Source organism: Adiantum capillus-veneris, chromosome 21, assembly GCF_014529385.1.
Source record: "Adiantum capillus-veneris isolate H3 chromosome 21, ASM1452938v2, whole genome shotgun sequence".
Taxonomy (NCBI): domain Eukaryota; kingdom Viridiplantae; phylum Streptophyta; class Polypodiopsida; order Polypodiales; family Pteridaceae; genus Adiantum; species Adiantum capillus-veneris.
This window is the reverse complement of record NC_140951.1, coordinates 92,684,189-92,701,182: the sequence shown is the minus strand read 5'-3', so window position 1 is coordinate 92,701,182 and position 16,994 is coordinate 92,684,189. Positions and strand designations below refer to the sequence as shown.

Below are 16,994 nucleotides of genomic sequence, written 5' to 3'. Positions count from 1 at the left end.
GACCACCACAGACGGATGATGATATATTCAGGACCCAGTTGGCTACTGTTGTGGCTATGTTCACACAAGTAATGCGAAACCCGAGGTTTTTAGCCTTTCTGCAACCTCCTCTTCCGTCTCAACAACAAGTTGGGTCACTGGATCATATGCAAAAGCCTGTTAAGGCTCAAGCACAGGTGATTCATACTGCAGAGTCAATGGAAACACTTGTACACTTGACGGAGAACATACAGTCTCCACAACCTGTGCCTAAGGTGCAAGAACAGGTGGCTGAAATGCCAGTCTTTCAAGCTGTACCAGTTCAGCCAGCCACCTTTCAGCAGCCTATAGCTGGTTTTAATGGGCACGGAAGCAACCTACAGGCTATGCAACAAGTCTTCCCACCACCTTAGTACACCCTGGCAATTTTGGAGGTGGATCAGTATTCCAGAGCATGGCTGGTCATGCACCTGGAAATCAGTTTTACACGCCACGAACAGTGTTCGGGGGTGCTCAAACAATGATGCCTAACCCCATGTATGGTGTCACGGGCATGCTACCAGGGTTTCAAAGCACTCAAGGCCAATTTGGGATGCCACAGGCAAATTTTGGTATGGCTGGAATTACAAATCAACAGCCAAATATGGCATTTCCAGGTCAACTTAATAGCGGTCAAGGAACACAGATGAACCCTAACAATGTTCCCATGTTTCAGTCACTTCCATATGACAACTTAACGCCGCTGGAGAAGCCAACTCCGTACAAAGAAGGTGGCAAAGGTGTGGCATTCACGACCTTTACAGGGTTCGATGACAGGAAGAAGGCTCTCTCATTCCTGCAACAATTTGACAAGACCTATGCAGGGGGAAACTTTACAGAGGCTTCCAAGGTCCACAAGGCAGCCACTTTCTTGACAGGGAATGCGGGACAATGGTGGACAACTTTATTGCTTCAAGGGCAAGCTTCGTCCACATGGATTTACTTCAAGCAGATTTTTGCAGCAACATGGTTATGTGATGACATTGAAGCAGATGTCATGTCAGAATGGCACCAGCTTAATGCTGCCACTTGCAAGAATCTCGATGACTACAATTGGAAGTTTTGGAAAGCTCTACTTCCAGTAAATTCCTCTAGGTTTGTGCCATTGACAGAACAAATTGAAAAATACTGTTGTGGCCTACCCAAAGGATTGAGAAAGTACTGCACAAAGACCAAAGTCACTACTTTCACGCAGCTCATCGAGGTAGCAAACACTGGCAATGGTTTGCTCAAGGGTGAAGATTGTGAATTTAATAATGGCGTCAAGGAAGGATCAACAAAGAAAAATTCAGCGAAGAAGTACGTTCCCAATGAAGTTCCTAAAGGGACTCAGGAGCCAGCCAACGCAGGGAAAGGCAAAGCTACGGCTGAATCAGAAAAGGGACCAGCAAAGAAATGGAAAAGACGTTTTCCTCGCAAGTCGGAAGAGCAAAAGAAGGTCCTGAGGTCAGAGAACAAATGCTTTATCTGTGAGCAGCCTGGCCACATTGCTTACAATTGTCCTCAAAAGAAAAGGCCAGCTGATTCTGAAGACAAGGAGGACAGGAAAGGAAAGAGGCACATGGCTGGTCTAGTGCCAGATATGGTGGGCGACAAGCCAAATTCAGATGCAAGTGAGCTTTGCAGAGCATGGGGAAAGGTCAGGGATCAAACAGTGCTTATCTTCTTTGATCCATGTGCCAAAGCCAACTTCATTTCCCCAGAATTGGCTTCAAAGTTGGGAATCAGACCTGAAGAGATGGGGTATATAGCAGAGGCAGGTTTTGCATGTGCTGGCCATACAGTGGTTGTGACACCCATCATTGGAAAGTTGCACCCACATATCCAGTCCTATGTAGATGCTGAAGAATTTTACATCATGCCATTGGACGGATGTGATGTGTTGCTAGGTATTCCTTGGTTGTTTCATGTACAGGGAATCATGGATGCCTACAACAAAAAGATCAATGTACAGAGCAGGGGAAAGACTCACATTCCGGATGTAAAGCTTAAAGGAGAGTCTATTCCCACTGTATCAGCTTCTGCTATTACTTCTGTAATGAAAAAGCATCTTTTTGCGTACTTGGTTTTTGCACGTGAAGTGTCAGATTGTGATGAATCAAATTTATCTGTGTTAGATAAGGAAAGGTCAATGTTTTTACAACAGTATAGTGACTGTTATTCCGATTCATTACCGTCTCAATTACCGCCAGAGAGACCCGAGGACCATGCGATAGATTTGGTGCCAGGCAGTAGCCCACCAAATAAGCCTCCGTACAGGGTTAGTGCGGCTCATTCTTTTTTTGCGTAATACTTTTTGCCACTTGTTTTTACAATTGTGATGAATCAAATTTATCTGTGTTAGATAAGGAAAGGTCAATGTTTTTACAACAGTATAGTGACTGTTATTCCGATCATTACCGTCTCAATTACCGCCAGAAGAGACCGAGGACCATGCGATAGATTTGGTGCCAGGCAGTAGCCACCAAATAAGCCTCCGTACAGGGTTAGTGCGGCTCAGCAGAAAAGAGATAATGGGCCAAGGTGCATGAGCTGTTAGAAAGGGGGCTGATTCAGCCCAGTTCATCTCCATCTGTTCTCCAGTGTTGGTGGTGCAGAAAAATGATGGCTCATGGCGTATCTGCATCGACTACCGTGCACTGAACAAGAAATACCATCAAGAATAGGTTCCTATACCTAGAATTGATGATATTCTGGACAAATTAGAAGGAGTAGCTATGTTTAGCATGGATAGATCTAAGAGAGGGTACCATCAGATCCGCATTAGATCAGAGGATGTGCACAAGACCTTTTAGAAAACGTTTTGGCCTTTATGAATTTTTTAGTGATGCCCTTTGGTCTCACAAATGCTCCTGCTACGTTCAATAGGATGATGGACAGAACTTTCCGTCCACACCAGCAGTTTGTTGGTACATTCTTTGATGACATGATAGTCTACTCAAAGAATGAAGAGGAGCATAGGCATCACTTGGCCATTGTGTTCAAAGAGCTACGCAGTCATAGGTTGCTCATCAATGCAAAGAAAAGTGAATTTTTTCTGGAAGAGATTCACTTTCTGGGACACATTGTCTCAAAGGATGGTGTCAGAATGGATCCTGCAAAAGCTGAAGCGATAAAGTCATGGCCAGATTTGAAGACGGTGCACGATGTCCGAAGTTTCTTGGGACTATGCTCCTATTACAGAAGGTTTATCCGAAATTTCGCTGAGATTGCTTCACCTTTACATGCTCTTCAAAAGAAGGCAGTCACCTTTAGATGGACACAAAAAGAGATTTCAGCTTTTAATCTCTTAAAGGAAAAGATGACTTCAGATCCAATCATTGTGTTGCCAAATCTTAGGAAGTCATTTGTGGTCCAGTGCGACGCCTGTGGTAGTAGCATTGGTGCAGTGCTAATGCAAGATGGGAGGGTAGTAGCCTATGAGAGTAGAATCTTGCAAGGGCCAGAAAAGACTATGCAAGTCTATGAAAAAGAACTGCAGGCCATGAGATGCTGCCATTGTATCTTTCTAGGTCATCCGACCCTCTTTGTATACTGCAGCCACATCAAAAACTGAAATGTAGCCTATGTAGCAAAGGATTCCACTTTGGCTAGTCAATGACCCCACTTTGGCTAACCATAGTCCTTGTCCAACCTTAGTGCTCTCTTGCCCTCAGGCGTGGACTCCTCTAAACAATTCCACACTAGTTATGCAATGCAAGGCAGTTAGATTTCACGAGGGGTGTTTCCAAAAAGTGAAAGTAAATAAATAATAAGAAAGAAATCAACAAAAAGGATAGATAGTAGTCACACGCTAGTGACAGAGAGCCTTCCGTTCTTAGTGAGAGAGTGCAATGGACACAAACAAAGTGAATGGACACTGTGCATGAAGGTGCATGAGACTGAGAGATAGAGAGAGAAGAGAATACGACACCAGAGACGTTGTAAAACCCTCCTCCAAAGGCCCCACTCTCGATGGCGAGAGTGGTCTACTATTGATTGCACAATCTGGTACAAGTGTATATGGAAGCTAACTGATGCAAGTCTAATGGGCCGTCAGGAAGAAGATAAAGCCAGATCAGATGGCACGCTTGTTTATGAGCAATATTTTCAAGTATCATGGCATGCCACAGTCGATTGTTAGCGACCGTGATCCACTTGTTTGAGAATATGGGCACAACGCTCAAATTCTCTTCGTCATTTCATCCTCGAACAGATGGGCAGTCAGAAGAGGCAAATTCTATTGTCCTAGATTTGCTAAAGTGCTACGTGTCAGAGCATAAAGGAAAGTGGGAGCAGTATTTGCCATTGGTGGAGTATGGATATAATAATACAGTGCATTCATCAACTGGCAAGGCACCTTTTGAGATAGTTGAAGGTGGCAAGAAAGTTCCTCCCATACTGCATACAAAGGACAAGATATTTGAAGCAGATAAGTATGTTCAAGACATGGATGAAATGTACAAGAAGGTCAAAGTGGCCTTGGAAAAGACTCAGACAAAGCAAAAGAAAGCAGTTGATCGTCACCGTCGTGAAGTGGTATTTTCACTTGGTGATTGGGTGCTTCTACGCTTTGAAAAGACAAGGTTAAAGATGATGAAGGGCAAGGAAAGACTGTTTCCAAAGCTCAACATGCGTTGCTATGGCCCTTTTCAAGTATGCGACATAATCGATGATGTTGCATATAGGCTGAAATTGCCAGAGAGTTGGAAGATTCACAATGCGTTTCATGTGAGTCTTCTCAGACCCTATGTGGGTGATGTGCCAGAGGATATGCCAGCTGAAGAGCAGCCGGAAGTCGAGAAACTTGACGAGATCTTGGTCCCGGAACAGATTTTGGCACATAAGGAAAGAAAAGTGAAAGGCAAGGTTGCTAGGCGTTACTTGGTAAAGTTCAGAAACTATCCACCAATGGATGCTAAGTGGATGGAAGAAGGTGAACTTGCAGAGTCACCAACTGTGTTATCACTTTACCTTGAAGCCTTCGATTTGCAACCTACCTTGACCCCTTGAGTTTCAAAGCTACGTGGATTGTCATTGTGACAATGGCTTCTGAAACAAATGATGTACATGGTATTTAAAGTGAGCTCAAATCAAGTACATGTTACATGAATGTTAGAGCTGTGCAGATTGTCGGTTTGGCAATTGCTCTTAAGGAATGTCCAAAAGTTTGGTTAGTGCTATAGAAGTGAGTATTTCTTGTCAGTTTGTCAAGGATACAGTAATTGCTTCTATTAAAGGGTACATGTGTAACTGCATTCTTAAACTGTCGGTTTGGGTATGCTCGAAAGTGTTACTGGGAACGTGTACTATAAGACAGTGGCAAAATGTGTAGCTACCATTTTGTCATTGGAAAGTTAGCGACTCAAAGCAATGGCAGAGTGCGAAGCTACCACTATGTCATTGGGACAGGGTTCACACGCAGGCAATACATGTGTCGACGAGGTGTTGAATACACCAGGGTTGACAATGAGCATGTATGTGTCGTACATGTGTCGACAGGTGTTGAATACATCAGTGTTGACTGTGAGCATGTACGACATAGATGCAAACGAGGACGTTTGAGATTTCAAGAGGGGGGTATGTCACCAGCGTGTGACTACTATCTATCCTTTTTGTTGATTTCTTTCTTATTATTTATTTACTTTCACTTTTTGGAAACACCCCTCCTGAAATCTAACTGCCCTGCATTGCATACCTAGTGTGGAACTGTTCAAAGGAGTCCACGCCTGAGGGCAAGAGAGCACTAAGGTTGGACAAGGACTATGGTTAGCCAAAGTGGGGTCATTGACTAGCCAAAGTGGAATCCTTTGCTACATAGGCTACATTTCAATTTTTGATGTGGCTGCAGTGTACAAAGAGGGTCGGATGACCTAGAAAGATACAATGGCAGCATCTCCTAAAATTTAGGGAAATGCTATTTTGGGACCTAAAAATGTATTCGCGTCATTACCTCCGGAATGACAAGGGGAACATTTTATTACTCTGCCGCAAAGTCAACTGGGCAACCGGTCAGGATATTTTTAAGCAACGAACCCGAAACGGGAAAATGCTTATAAATGGGCCAAGTGGCACATTTCTGTGCACTTGCCTCCTCAAGGAAGAAGTGGCGCTGAATTTGAAGGGAGGAGGGCTCATTTGCAGCTTCTGTCCACAGGTTAAGAGCTATGGAGTGCTTCCTTTCCCTCTTATGTACAATGCACTGCCAGGAGTGATGCCCTGCACGCTACGCACTACCCTCTCTCTCCCCTATGGCAGTATGTTATGCCCCTCTAGTGGGCTTTTCAATTGACCAATGTACAGTTGTGTGGGTTCATGCGCGATTGCCGAGGCAAGAGCCTCTTGCACAGGTACTGGATTAGCTAGCAGCTAATCCCCCACAGGTACAGGTGATTCGGAGAGGTTTCACGCCCGAAATCTCGTCCGATTCAAAGGGCAAGTAGCCCTACAGGTGCGAGAGCTCGAGGACTTGCTACGGATGCGACCGGCACGCGAAACGGAGCCCGAAACAGTAAATTACAGCCTGCTGTGTATTTTTGAAGGTTTAGGGTTTTGGCCCTGAACGGACCCTAATACCCCCAGGAGGTTCGGGGACGCGAGGGGACCGCTGTATAGGTGATCTGGCGCATTGTCGGGGCTGAAAACAGAGAATTCAGCGTGCTGCAGATTCTCGCCAGGTTTTGCAAAGTGCCCGTATGCGTCGGGAGAGTCAGTCAATGCGTGGGAATACTGACTGTGAAAGGTCCTAGTACAGTTATGCTGCCGAAATCGGGCCGGAACAGTTGAAATTCAGCCAAGCTTGAGCGGGGCAGCTTGTAGGGAACCACAGCGTTTATGCCCTCTTTTAAACAATAAAGAAATACCGAAAGGGGCGCCTAAGTTAGGGGCCAATCTGGTGTCGGTCTTCTCATACATGTGCAATCTGGCAGCCTGTATCCCCTTCCCCTTTGTTGTGTCTTGAAAGTACAAGTAAAGTGGGCGACAAATTAAATGGGTGAAAGAAAATAAGGTTTAATTCTAAAGTCTACCACCCTTTTTGAAGTTAACAGGCCGGTGTCACTCTCCCTTCCATAAGTTAAAGGAACCTTGAGCACACTTCGGAGCACTCATCTTGAGCAAAGTTCATCATTCATCCCACTACACCTTACATTGGTATCAGAGCTTTGGCAGTGTTCTGTATCACTCAAGGAAAGAACCACAAGAGCCACGGAATTTTGTTTTGCTTGTTGCGGTCACACGTAACCCAAGACCTCTTGGGCGTGTCGAGTCCTAATCGTGTTTTTGAAGAGTGACAGGAAACCCAAGAAAGAAGGGCTTGTCGAGCCTCCCCTTGTGCCTCTTTTCACTCATTGAGAGCGGACCATGCACTTAGCGGCCGGCCAATCGACGTGAGGTGGGAAAAAGCAACCTTGGTGTGAGCGCAAGGCCGCCAAGGGGTGCGCTCGCAGAAAAGAGTAGAACTCGGGTGAAGAGAAGATCCTTCTCTAACACAGATTGTAAGCGAAAGAAGACCCTCAAGCACCTCAAGAACCTCAAGACCCTCAAGAACCTCAAAAACCTCACGACCCTCGGGAACCTCAAGAACTCAAGACCCCCAAGAATCCAAGAACCCAAGACTCACAAGAACCCAAGTTCCTCGTGAACTTAAGAACCAAAGATCACAGTGCATGGTCATCACCCGAAGCGGAATGGATACTTCGCATGGAGGTGGTGAGCATGGGAGTGGCGAAGAAGAGTTTTCCCCACCAAGAGGTTTTCTCGACCCTCCCCCTTCCCCATCTACGCCACGAGTTGTACCAAATCCTATGGAGGCGATGGTCAAGTCAATAAGTCAATGATGGAGATGATGGCACAACAACAAGAAATGACTCGGGTTGCGATGGCACAACTAGAAAGAAAAGCAGAACGACGGGAAGCCTTGGAGCGTGAACGCCAACTCAGACAAGACACCTTTGAGCGTGAGCATGATCAAGTGCGCTTGGCGGCTGAAGAATGACACGACGAGCATGCGGCACAGAGTGAACAACGCATGCAAGAGTTGGTCCGACATGTCCTCGCTTCAAAGTCCGAGCCAGCCAAATATGTTGGTAGTTCATTAAGTGGCGCAAGCCGAGATTCGGACTCCAACAACCCAGTCACAGAAAAGTTGACCTTCAGTAAGTATGATGGTAAGATGGATGCCACGGTTATTCATTCTTGGTTGCATCAATATAATGCTTATTTTGCGACAACTAAGAAGACAGGAAATAGCAAAGTTTTGATGGCAGCCATGTACCTTGCCGGTGATGCCATAAATTGGTAACACGCATGGCAAGAGGCACAATTGGCCGTGCACCTAGAGGAAGCCGACGAATTCACGCCCCTTTCCTTCACTTGGGCTGATTTCCAAGACAAGCTCAAGGCGCAATTTATGCCACCTCAGTACCTCGCACAATTGAAGGACGATTGGCGCGCTCTCAAGCAAAATGATATGCCCGTTATATCTTTCTCTAATCGTCTTTTGCAGCTCGACACTCAATTACGCAAATCGGATGCAGAGCGCAAGGAGGCATTCCTTTATGGATTGGACGAGTATATCAAGTTTGATGTGGAGGTACTTGATCCAATCGATCTCAACAAGGCGGTAGCGATTGCTCTCGCACAGGAGATGAAGCACAACAAGGGAAAGCCTAAGGAGAACAAGACTTCTCAAGGAACCTCTTAGAATTCTCAGAATGGTAAGAATGGTAACTATTCTAGCCCATCTTCCTCTAATTCTTCGAAAAAGAACTCTAATAATGAATCTAAGGGTAAAGCTAAAGCACCTGCAAAACCCAAGCTAACCCCAATGAAAAAGCTGCACAAGGAATTATAGGAGGATACATCACGGCTGAGGAACAAGTGATTTATGCTAAGGAAGGTAGATCTTATCAATGTCGCGTCAAGGATCACATTAAGAAGGCCTGTGCTAAGACAGCCCCACCCATAGAACCAAAGGCACCCACAGCAACCACAAGCACTTTAATGAACCAAACTGAATCTTCTCATGTCTCTGACACACACATTGATGAGTCTCTCATGAAGTGTTATGGTCATGTAAAGGGTCAGCGTTTTATCATATCGTTTGATCCAGGCAGTATGCATGATGTAATTAGTGTCTCTCTTGTTGAGAGAGCCAGCCTAGAGGTTAGTCAGAAATCTCCTCTCAAGGTTTCTGGCTTCACTCCCGGTATGGACTCTCTCATCACGAAAGAGTTCCTTGATGTGTTGTTTACGGTTCAACAAGCTGCTTTTTGTAGGAAATTTCTCATGTCTCCTCTTTTAGGGTGTGATATGCTTTTGGGTATTCGATGGTTTTGTGAGCATAACCCTCTCATTGATTTGGAGGCTAACACTCTCACATTAAATGCCAAGACTGACTTCCCCATCATCATTCATGCTGAGGAGGGTCTCCATTCTTTGCCTCTCATTTCTCATGTGCAGGTAAAGTGTGAATTACGACGAGAAGCACAAGCGGCATTCATCTATGCTGCTCCAGTTTCCCAGAGCATTCAGGCTCCAACTAAGTATTCTGATTTGTTTACCAAGTTTAAGCATCTCTTTTTGCAGGATGTCTTCCACCCCGTCTCCCACCCGAGCGGCCGGAGGACCATCGCATCGAGCTTATGGAGAGGGCACAGCATGTCAGTAAGGCTCCCTACCGTTTGAACAAGACACAGGAGGAAGAGTTAGAGCGACAACTCACGAAGTTGGTGGCTAGAGGATTCATACGTCCTAGTGTAAGTCCTTTTACTGCTCCTATTTTGTTTGTTCGCAAGAAGGAGGGTTCGTCTCGTTTGTGTGTTGATTATAGGGCTTTGAACAAGATGACCGTCAAGAACAAGTTCCTGATGCCTCGCATTGAGTATATCCTTGATAGGCTCAATGGGGCAAAGGTTTTCAGCAAGGTCAATCTCAAGAGTGGATACCATCAGGTACAGGTATTCAAAGGCGACATCTTCAAAACCACTTTTCACACCGAGCGAGGGCAAAGGGAGTATGTTGTTATGCCTTTTGGATTGACAGGTGTCGTGAGTACATTTAATCGTCTCATGGTAGGCCGTTTCGACAATATGGTCGGTGTATGTGTGTTCATCTTTCTTTATGATATTCTCATTTTTTCTGCATCGTGGGAACAACATGAAAGGGATATCGAAACGGTACTAACCCGTTTGGATGAGTGTCAATTGTACATTGCAGCTAAGAAGTCTGAATTTTTTCTTACTGAAGTCACTTATCCGGGTTATATCATTTCTGCAGAAGGCGTCAAGCTAGATCCCGCGAAGGTGGAACAGATACGTAATTGGGATTTGCCCAACACTGCGTATGATGTGTGTTCTTTTCTTGGTTTATGTTAAGCATATAGTTCGCACATAGAGAATTTTGCACGCATTGTTGCACCTATGACAGATGTTTTGAAAGGGGTCAAGACTCGCCGTCAACGCGTAGACTTGCCCCGATGCAGCCATTGAGGCTTTCGCAGCTCTCAAGGTTGCGGTGACAGAAGCACCATGTCTTATCCTTGCCTCTTTGGATGATCCCTTTGAGATATGGACGGATGCGAGCAATGTCGCCATAGGCGGTGTGCTCCAGCAACATGGTCGTCCTGTAGCTTTCCTTAGCCGGAAGCTCAATAGTGCAAAAAAGAATTATTCAGTTTATGATAAAGAACTTTTGTATGTCATTCACTCTCTTAAGCATTGGAAGCATTTTCTTCATGGTAGAGAGTTTATAGTTCGCACAGATCATCAAGCCCTTAAGTGGCTCCAGTCTATGCCTAGTGCACATTGGAGTGATGCACATGATTCTCTCACGAGTGGGCACACGGGAATGAACATCACTTTGGAAAAAATAGAAAGATTCTTTTATTGGCTCCAGTCACTTTTGACTCGTTCGGTCAGTCAAATGTCTGATGCCAATGCTGAAAGTCGATCATTGGATGAGATTTCTGAGAGTGTGAAGCTTTGACTAAGCAAAGCTCAGGAATCTTATTTACGGCAGGCTAATAAGCATCGTCAAGATGTTTCGATCAAGGAAGGGGATTGGGTATATTTAAGAATCATGAAGCAATGTCTTAAGCAAGTTGGAAAGAAGTGTCCCAAGTTGTCTTTTCGAATGTGTGGTCCATTTCCAGTCATTAAAAAGATAAATGAGGTTTCAATGAAATTGCAGTTGCCTAACTCATGGTCAATGCACAACGTTTTCCATGTTTCTTGATTGAAAGTGTTTCAGAGAACACCTTCAAAGGACATTTCGGAAGAAGAAGAACCAAGCTTCAAGCTTCATCACCAAGCTTCATCAGCAAATTCAGCCTGGCCTTGGCGATTCCAAGCAGTGTTTTCAGCCAGCGAATTCAGCAGCACAAAGCCTCTTCAGTTAGCGTTTTGGGTGCCCTGCTGCCTAGCGTTTTTCAACCAGCCCTTTCAACGTTTTTGCAAATCCATCCAATGTTTTCAACAAGGAGATTTCAGCCAGCAAGTGCACAGTGTAGCAGTGTTTTCAAACAGTCCCAAAAGCGCCTACAAGCAGCCCAATCCAGCGTTTTGTTTCAGCCATAGACTGTTTTTGGGCAGCAATTCCAGCGAACAATTTAGCAAGCAAAACAGTAGCAGATCAGCCCGACAACTTCGACCCCTTGCAGATTCATCAAGCATTCAGTTTTCAGCCATAATCTCATCACCGTCGACCTCGACACAGCCCATTCGACTTGCATCAGTTAGCTTCCACATACACTTGTACCAGATTGTGCAATCAATAGTAGACCACTCTTGCCATCGAGAGTGGGGCCTTCGAAGGAGGGTTTTACGTCTCTGGTGTCGTATTCTCTTCTCTCTCCATCTCTCAAACCCATGCACCTTCACGCACAGTTGTGTCCATTGCACTCTCTCACTAAGAATGGAAGGCTCTCCCTTCCATAAGTAAAAGGAACCTTGAGCACAGTTCGGAGCACTCAGCTTGAGCAAAGTTCATCATTCATTCCGCTGCACCTTACATGTGTGTCCAAACCTTTTGCAAACACCACCCCCAAAAGGCTCTACATGATAATTGAGCATTTCCATTTCTCCATTGTAAAAAATTTTGTTTCTATTCTGCTTTCTTTTCAAAATTTCCTATAACTATGATTGAGTCTACCAGATTTCGTACCTACAATTTGTGAACCTGTTCACAAGACATGCATGTCCAAACAAGTCCATTAGATAGTTTTTATTTTGAAACCCTCTTCAAAAAAATCATGTGTACGTGTTTGATAGGCATTATTACACTTTTGGTGACACCTACGTGTAGCCTATGATAAATGCAGCATGTCTAGTTCCAAGGCCAAATTTTCTCACTAAGATGTGAGATGTTTGTCTCCTAGTACCCAAAAACTCTGTGCATGTTCCTCACTAAGATGTGAGATGTTGACCTCCTAGTACCCTAAAACTATGTGCGTGCATATATGCACATTTGTGCAAACTCTCTAAGGAAAAGTCAATTGAACTGTGCTTCCAGATTTGGGAGACAAACTTTATGGATCTGCTTCCTCGAGCTCCGAGGCTAATCCACCAAACTTAAGGGCTTCTTTTCCTAACACAAAGTGCACATAAAGCTAATGGTTGACCGTTGTAGTCACTCACCAAATGTATGATCCATTTAGACACGCCAACTGAAACTGAACACAATAAATCACACTTGGTGAATGACAAGAGGAGTAGTTCCTCTTTTGAGAAGTTCAACCCTCAAGTGGAGCACCCCTACCGGTATTTCTTAGTAATTAATCACAGTTTACAATTGTGTGCACGCCCACACACTTTTTGGATCTGTTTTTACAATTGGGGCCCTACCAACTAATTTATAATTTTATAGGCCCATGGCTAAAAAATCACTTTTTACTTTTACGCGTGCTAAAAAGCACTAAAATCATGGGATATCTTTAACTGAAGTTCATAAAAGTCAACTCCTTTTAAAACTCATGGCACCCAAACGCCTCCCAACGTAATAAGACTACCACGTCAGCACTGCCAATGGAGAGATGCACAAGCGACGCTTGAGATTGAAAAGAAATTACCAACCGAGTTAAAGTACATTCCAAAATTTTATACAAAGTTGGAAAACATTCACCTTCCACAAACGGTGTATATAGCTCTTAAGCAATAGCAGTTTGTAATTCCCAACAGATCCACCAAATATTCACAATCAAATGGAATCATCACAAAAGCCATTTGTTGCCTCTCGTGAAGTCAGATTGGGGTTAGGTTTAGCCTCCATCGAAAGTGACCGGTAAGAACAACAAGAAGGCTAAGCTGTGATACCACTGTAATCACCCACCGGTTGGACAACTCACTCAACACACAAGCTGTTATTGAGACATTGAAAGTGAGCAAATCAAATCACTCTTTGCACTTTGTAGACGACATAAAAGAGGCGGAGTTCCTCTCTAGAGAGGATTGTCCCTCAAGTCGAGGCCCCCTGGTAGTATTTCTTTATTAATTAGAAAGGATAGGTACAACAATTCTTTTGTGAGACAGTCACTCAAATCTGATTTATAACTTGGCCTTGTCCTCAAATTTCTATTTTATAGATATTTGGGCTTAAAGCAAATTAAAAGCACAAGTAATTTTCAAAAGTGCTAAAAGAATAGTCATCTACTTTCAATTACTTGCACTGTCCCACCATAGAACTACCACATCAACAGGACCCATACAGTCCGTGTTTTCCAAAACAATTTGCAGTAGATTTTGCACCGCAATTCATGGCTTCCAATGCTCAGAGGAGGATCCCTTGCTGTCTCCTTTGCCAGCCGCTTCACCTGGTAGTGCCATGTCATCGGCTCATCACAATGAATAGAGGAATTCTAGGTCCAAAAACCACTATAGAAGTACCCTCTCTCTCTTTCATTCTTTGCTAGATTGGAGCACGTTTGCTAGCTTTTTTGGCAGCCCATTGGCCTCTTCAGCAACCTCTTCCCATGACTTTTTCAAAATGCCCCTACTCTGTGCGGGCGCCCACGACAGAACTATAAAGGTTCCTTTGTGAAAGATCTACATTTCCCACTACTGAAGGAGAGGCTTTACACCAATTGCCACCTTTTGTGTCAACTCCACCTTCCATTGCCACATTCGATAGAAACAAATGTACCATAGTTTGGTGTACCATATATTGCATGTTAAGACGCCTGACCATTTTTTAACGTGCCTGAAGAAAAAGCCGAAATGTGGCTGAAAAATCACTTTTACGCTTTACCCAGCACATTCAATGCAGCATGTCTCAAAACAGATAGATGCTTTGCACTTCAATTGATGAATGTGAAATACTCGCTTTCACATTCGTCAGATTAAATGTAGGTCGCAATGTCTCAATGCGCTACCACGGGTAAAATTTCAAAAAAAGAACATGAAAACTGCCCTTCGACCTGCTTGTTGCACCTCTCACAAATGATGCATAGTACTGAGATTGTAATACTAATGTAGCAATGTCTTGTTGCATAACAGGGCACTACAGAAACTATTTCACACTGTTCTGTGCAAATGACACATTGGAAGCAGGTGTATTTTTACAGAAAAAAATTACTTGCAAATAAGGACCTTGAGCAACCCCACATTTAGCAATCAACATAGAGTAGCTATTGCATTTTGATGATGCAGTCAAGAAAATTAAACCCTAGACAAAGAAAATGTTCCTTGTAATCAAAGGTATAGATGCTCAACATGTGTCTTCATTGCTTGCCGGAATCTGGTTGAAAAGTGCCAATATTTTGATCGCAATCCAGGATGTCACGACGTCCTAGATTGTGCTCAATCAAGTGATTGCATTTGGGGGTGTGCATTTGCCCACACACCAACTTTCCATGACATGGACAGAAATTGAACTGTGTCCAACGGCGCTCTAAAAAAACTTTTTGTCGACCTCTATCATGCAAACAGATTAACACTTGCATGCAAGCAGAATTGGGCACGGGCAACACTCATGATGCATGCATGGTTGCATGCACTCACTCACTCACTCTCTCTCTCTCTGCTCACCTGAACTAACACGTGCCGGTGCTACAGAAGAGGCAAAGCCACAATTTGATGTGGAGGGGGAAGAATCGGCAGCTCGAAGGCCATGAAAATGACGGACGGCAGAGGAGGTCGCCATCGGTGAACGCAGAAGAAGCTTCAACTAAGAGGACAAGAGCTAAGGAGTTGATCCGGAAATGAAGGTACCACCCATAAAAGCCCGATAGAATCACTAGTTATGGAGCACCTTTAGCCTCGGTCTTGGCCTCCCTCAAGACTAAGTGACGAGCATGGGAGGGATTGTGGGCCGTAGATCTGGAATGTGGATATCTTAGATTACTTTTGTAATCTAAGTAATCTAAGTTTTGAAGTAATCTAAGGTATCCGAGTTTTGAAGTAATCTAAGGTACCCATTTTTGCGGGCGTGGGTTTAGAATTCATGACCCTCACCCATGAGAGACGTACACCTTAACCACTACGCCATGTGCGCATTGTGAAAGGTGGAGCCCTAATTTACTTAAAACATGTATGCACAAGAGCGACAACCGAAAGTAATCTAGGGTATCGTAGATTACTTGTACCTTAGATTATTTTTTATAATTAAAAGTAATCTAAGGTAATCTAAGGTACCCTAAATTACTTTTGGTGCCGCCACTGGGATCTACGACCCACAATGCTCCCACCGTAGATCCCACCCTCCCATGCCTATGCCACTTAGTCATGAGGCTCAGCCTCGGCACAGTGTAGTGAATGAAGCTAGAGTGGTGGTCTAGGTATATGCACAAACATACGCACCTTCTATATATCAAAACTTCGGCTTGTTGTCAAAGCCTACTCACATCACATGAACCTACATCCAGAGGTCCAACGTGGGATCAATGGGAGAGAACTCCAGGTAACAAAGTAGAGACGCATGTAGACGTCGCATATTAAAAAGTAAACAAAGATATGGGGAGGAGTAAACATCAATTAATTTTATTCATTATGAACTCACAATGGTTTCAACGAGCCACACGCACCTGTGTGGTAAGCTCACCGTGCTACCATCTATGAGGCGATGGGTTCAAATCCCTGAGTTACGAGTCAACACCATTGACTTTTTTACATCGTTCCCCAACCTTGAGATCCGCACTGTTCAACCCCACCGTTGATCCCACCACCCTGGAGTCATTAAGACCCCTTGGTATATAATGTCAAGGAGGTTTGAGACATAGAAATTGCCTCAAAAAGTTCCTTTTTTGGCAAGACAAGGGCTGATAAAATCTAAATTCCTTTTGTATTGCACACATCAATCACAAAACACTTGCTTAGAGAATTAAAAAACCTAATTACCCTCTTTTTTCATAAAACCTTTGTGCATTACACTCGCAATCATGCTTTGATTCTAGTCCTAATCCTGCTCGTATTCAATTTCTACTCTATTGTTGGGAGCAAGGGCGGGCTTGCACCCTTGGCCATGAAATAGTACAATTGACTTTGCCGTGACTAAGAAGGGAAAAGATAGAGATAGAAGGATTGATGTTGACGTTCACACACACCTACACATAATAGTACACAAGGAAGGATAGGAGACAAATTCTTACACGCTCTTACACAAAAAGATGACACTGAGAAGCTTGATAGCCCAAGACATAAGTTAAGAGAGTGGAAATGGCCTATGAACTTTGCGAATAGCGGAATTAAGAGAATTAGAGTGAGCATTTTTGTGAGACTGCTTTGAGAACATAGAGGGTGAACTTAATTAGTGGTAGCAACATAACCATTATACTTAATTAACTTGGCATGAACAATACTTTTGCAAGAGAGAGAATTAAAGAAGATGACAACAGTTGAGGACCATATTTATGTGGAGCCCGTCCCCCCTCCAATAGGCTTGTGTATTATAGATTCTCCCATAGAGAGAGACTTGGTACAATACAAGCTTTGTGTTCCTTTGTGACCTAGGTGATGCAATGAAGATGGGAAACTTCATGCATCACAAGCATAACATAATCCTTTGCA

At 44.0% G+C, this 16,994-nt stretch overlaps 1 protein-coding gene across 1 annotated transcript in view; it reads right to left on the bottom strand.

The window, feature by feature from the left end:
• The window catches only part of LOC147431362 (3-oxoacyl-[acyl-carrier-protein] synthase I, chloroplastic-like), a 67,143-nt gene extending 51,923 nt beyond the window's left edge, over positions 1-15,220 (bottom strand). The window contains exon 1 of the mRNA XM_086493966.1: positions 15,018-15,220. Coding sequence (XP_086350092.1) covers positions 15,018-15,132 — 115 coding nt within the window. The 5' untranslated portion in view covers positions 15,133-15,220. The remainder of the gene's footprint in view (positions 1-15,017) is intronic.
• Positions 15,221-16,994: the final 1,774 nt, after the last annotated feature.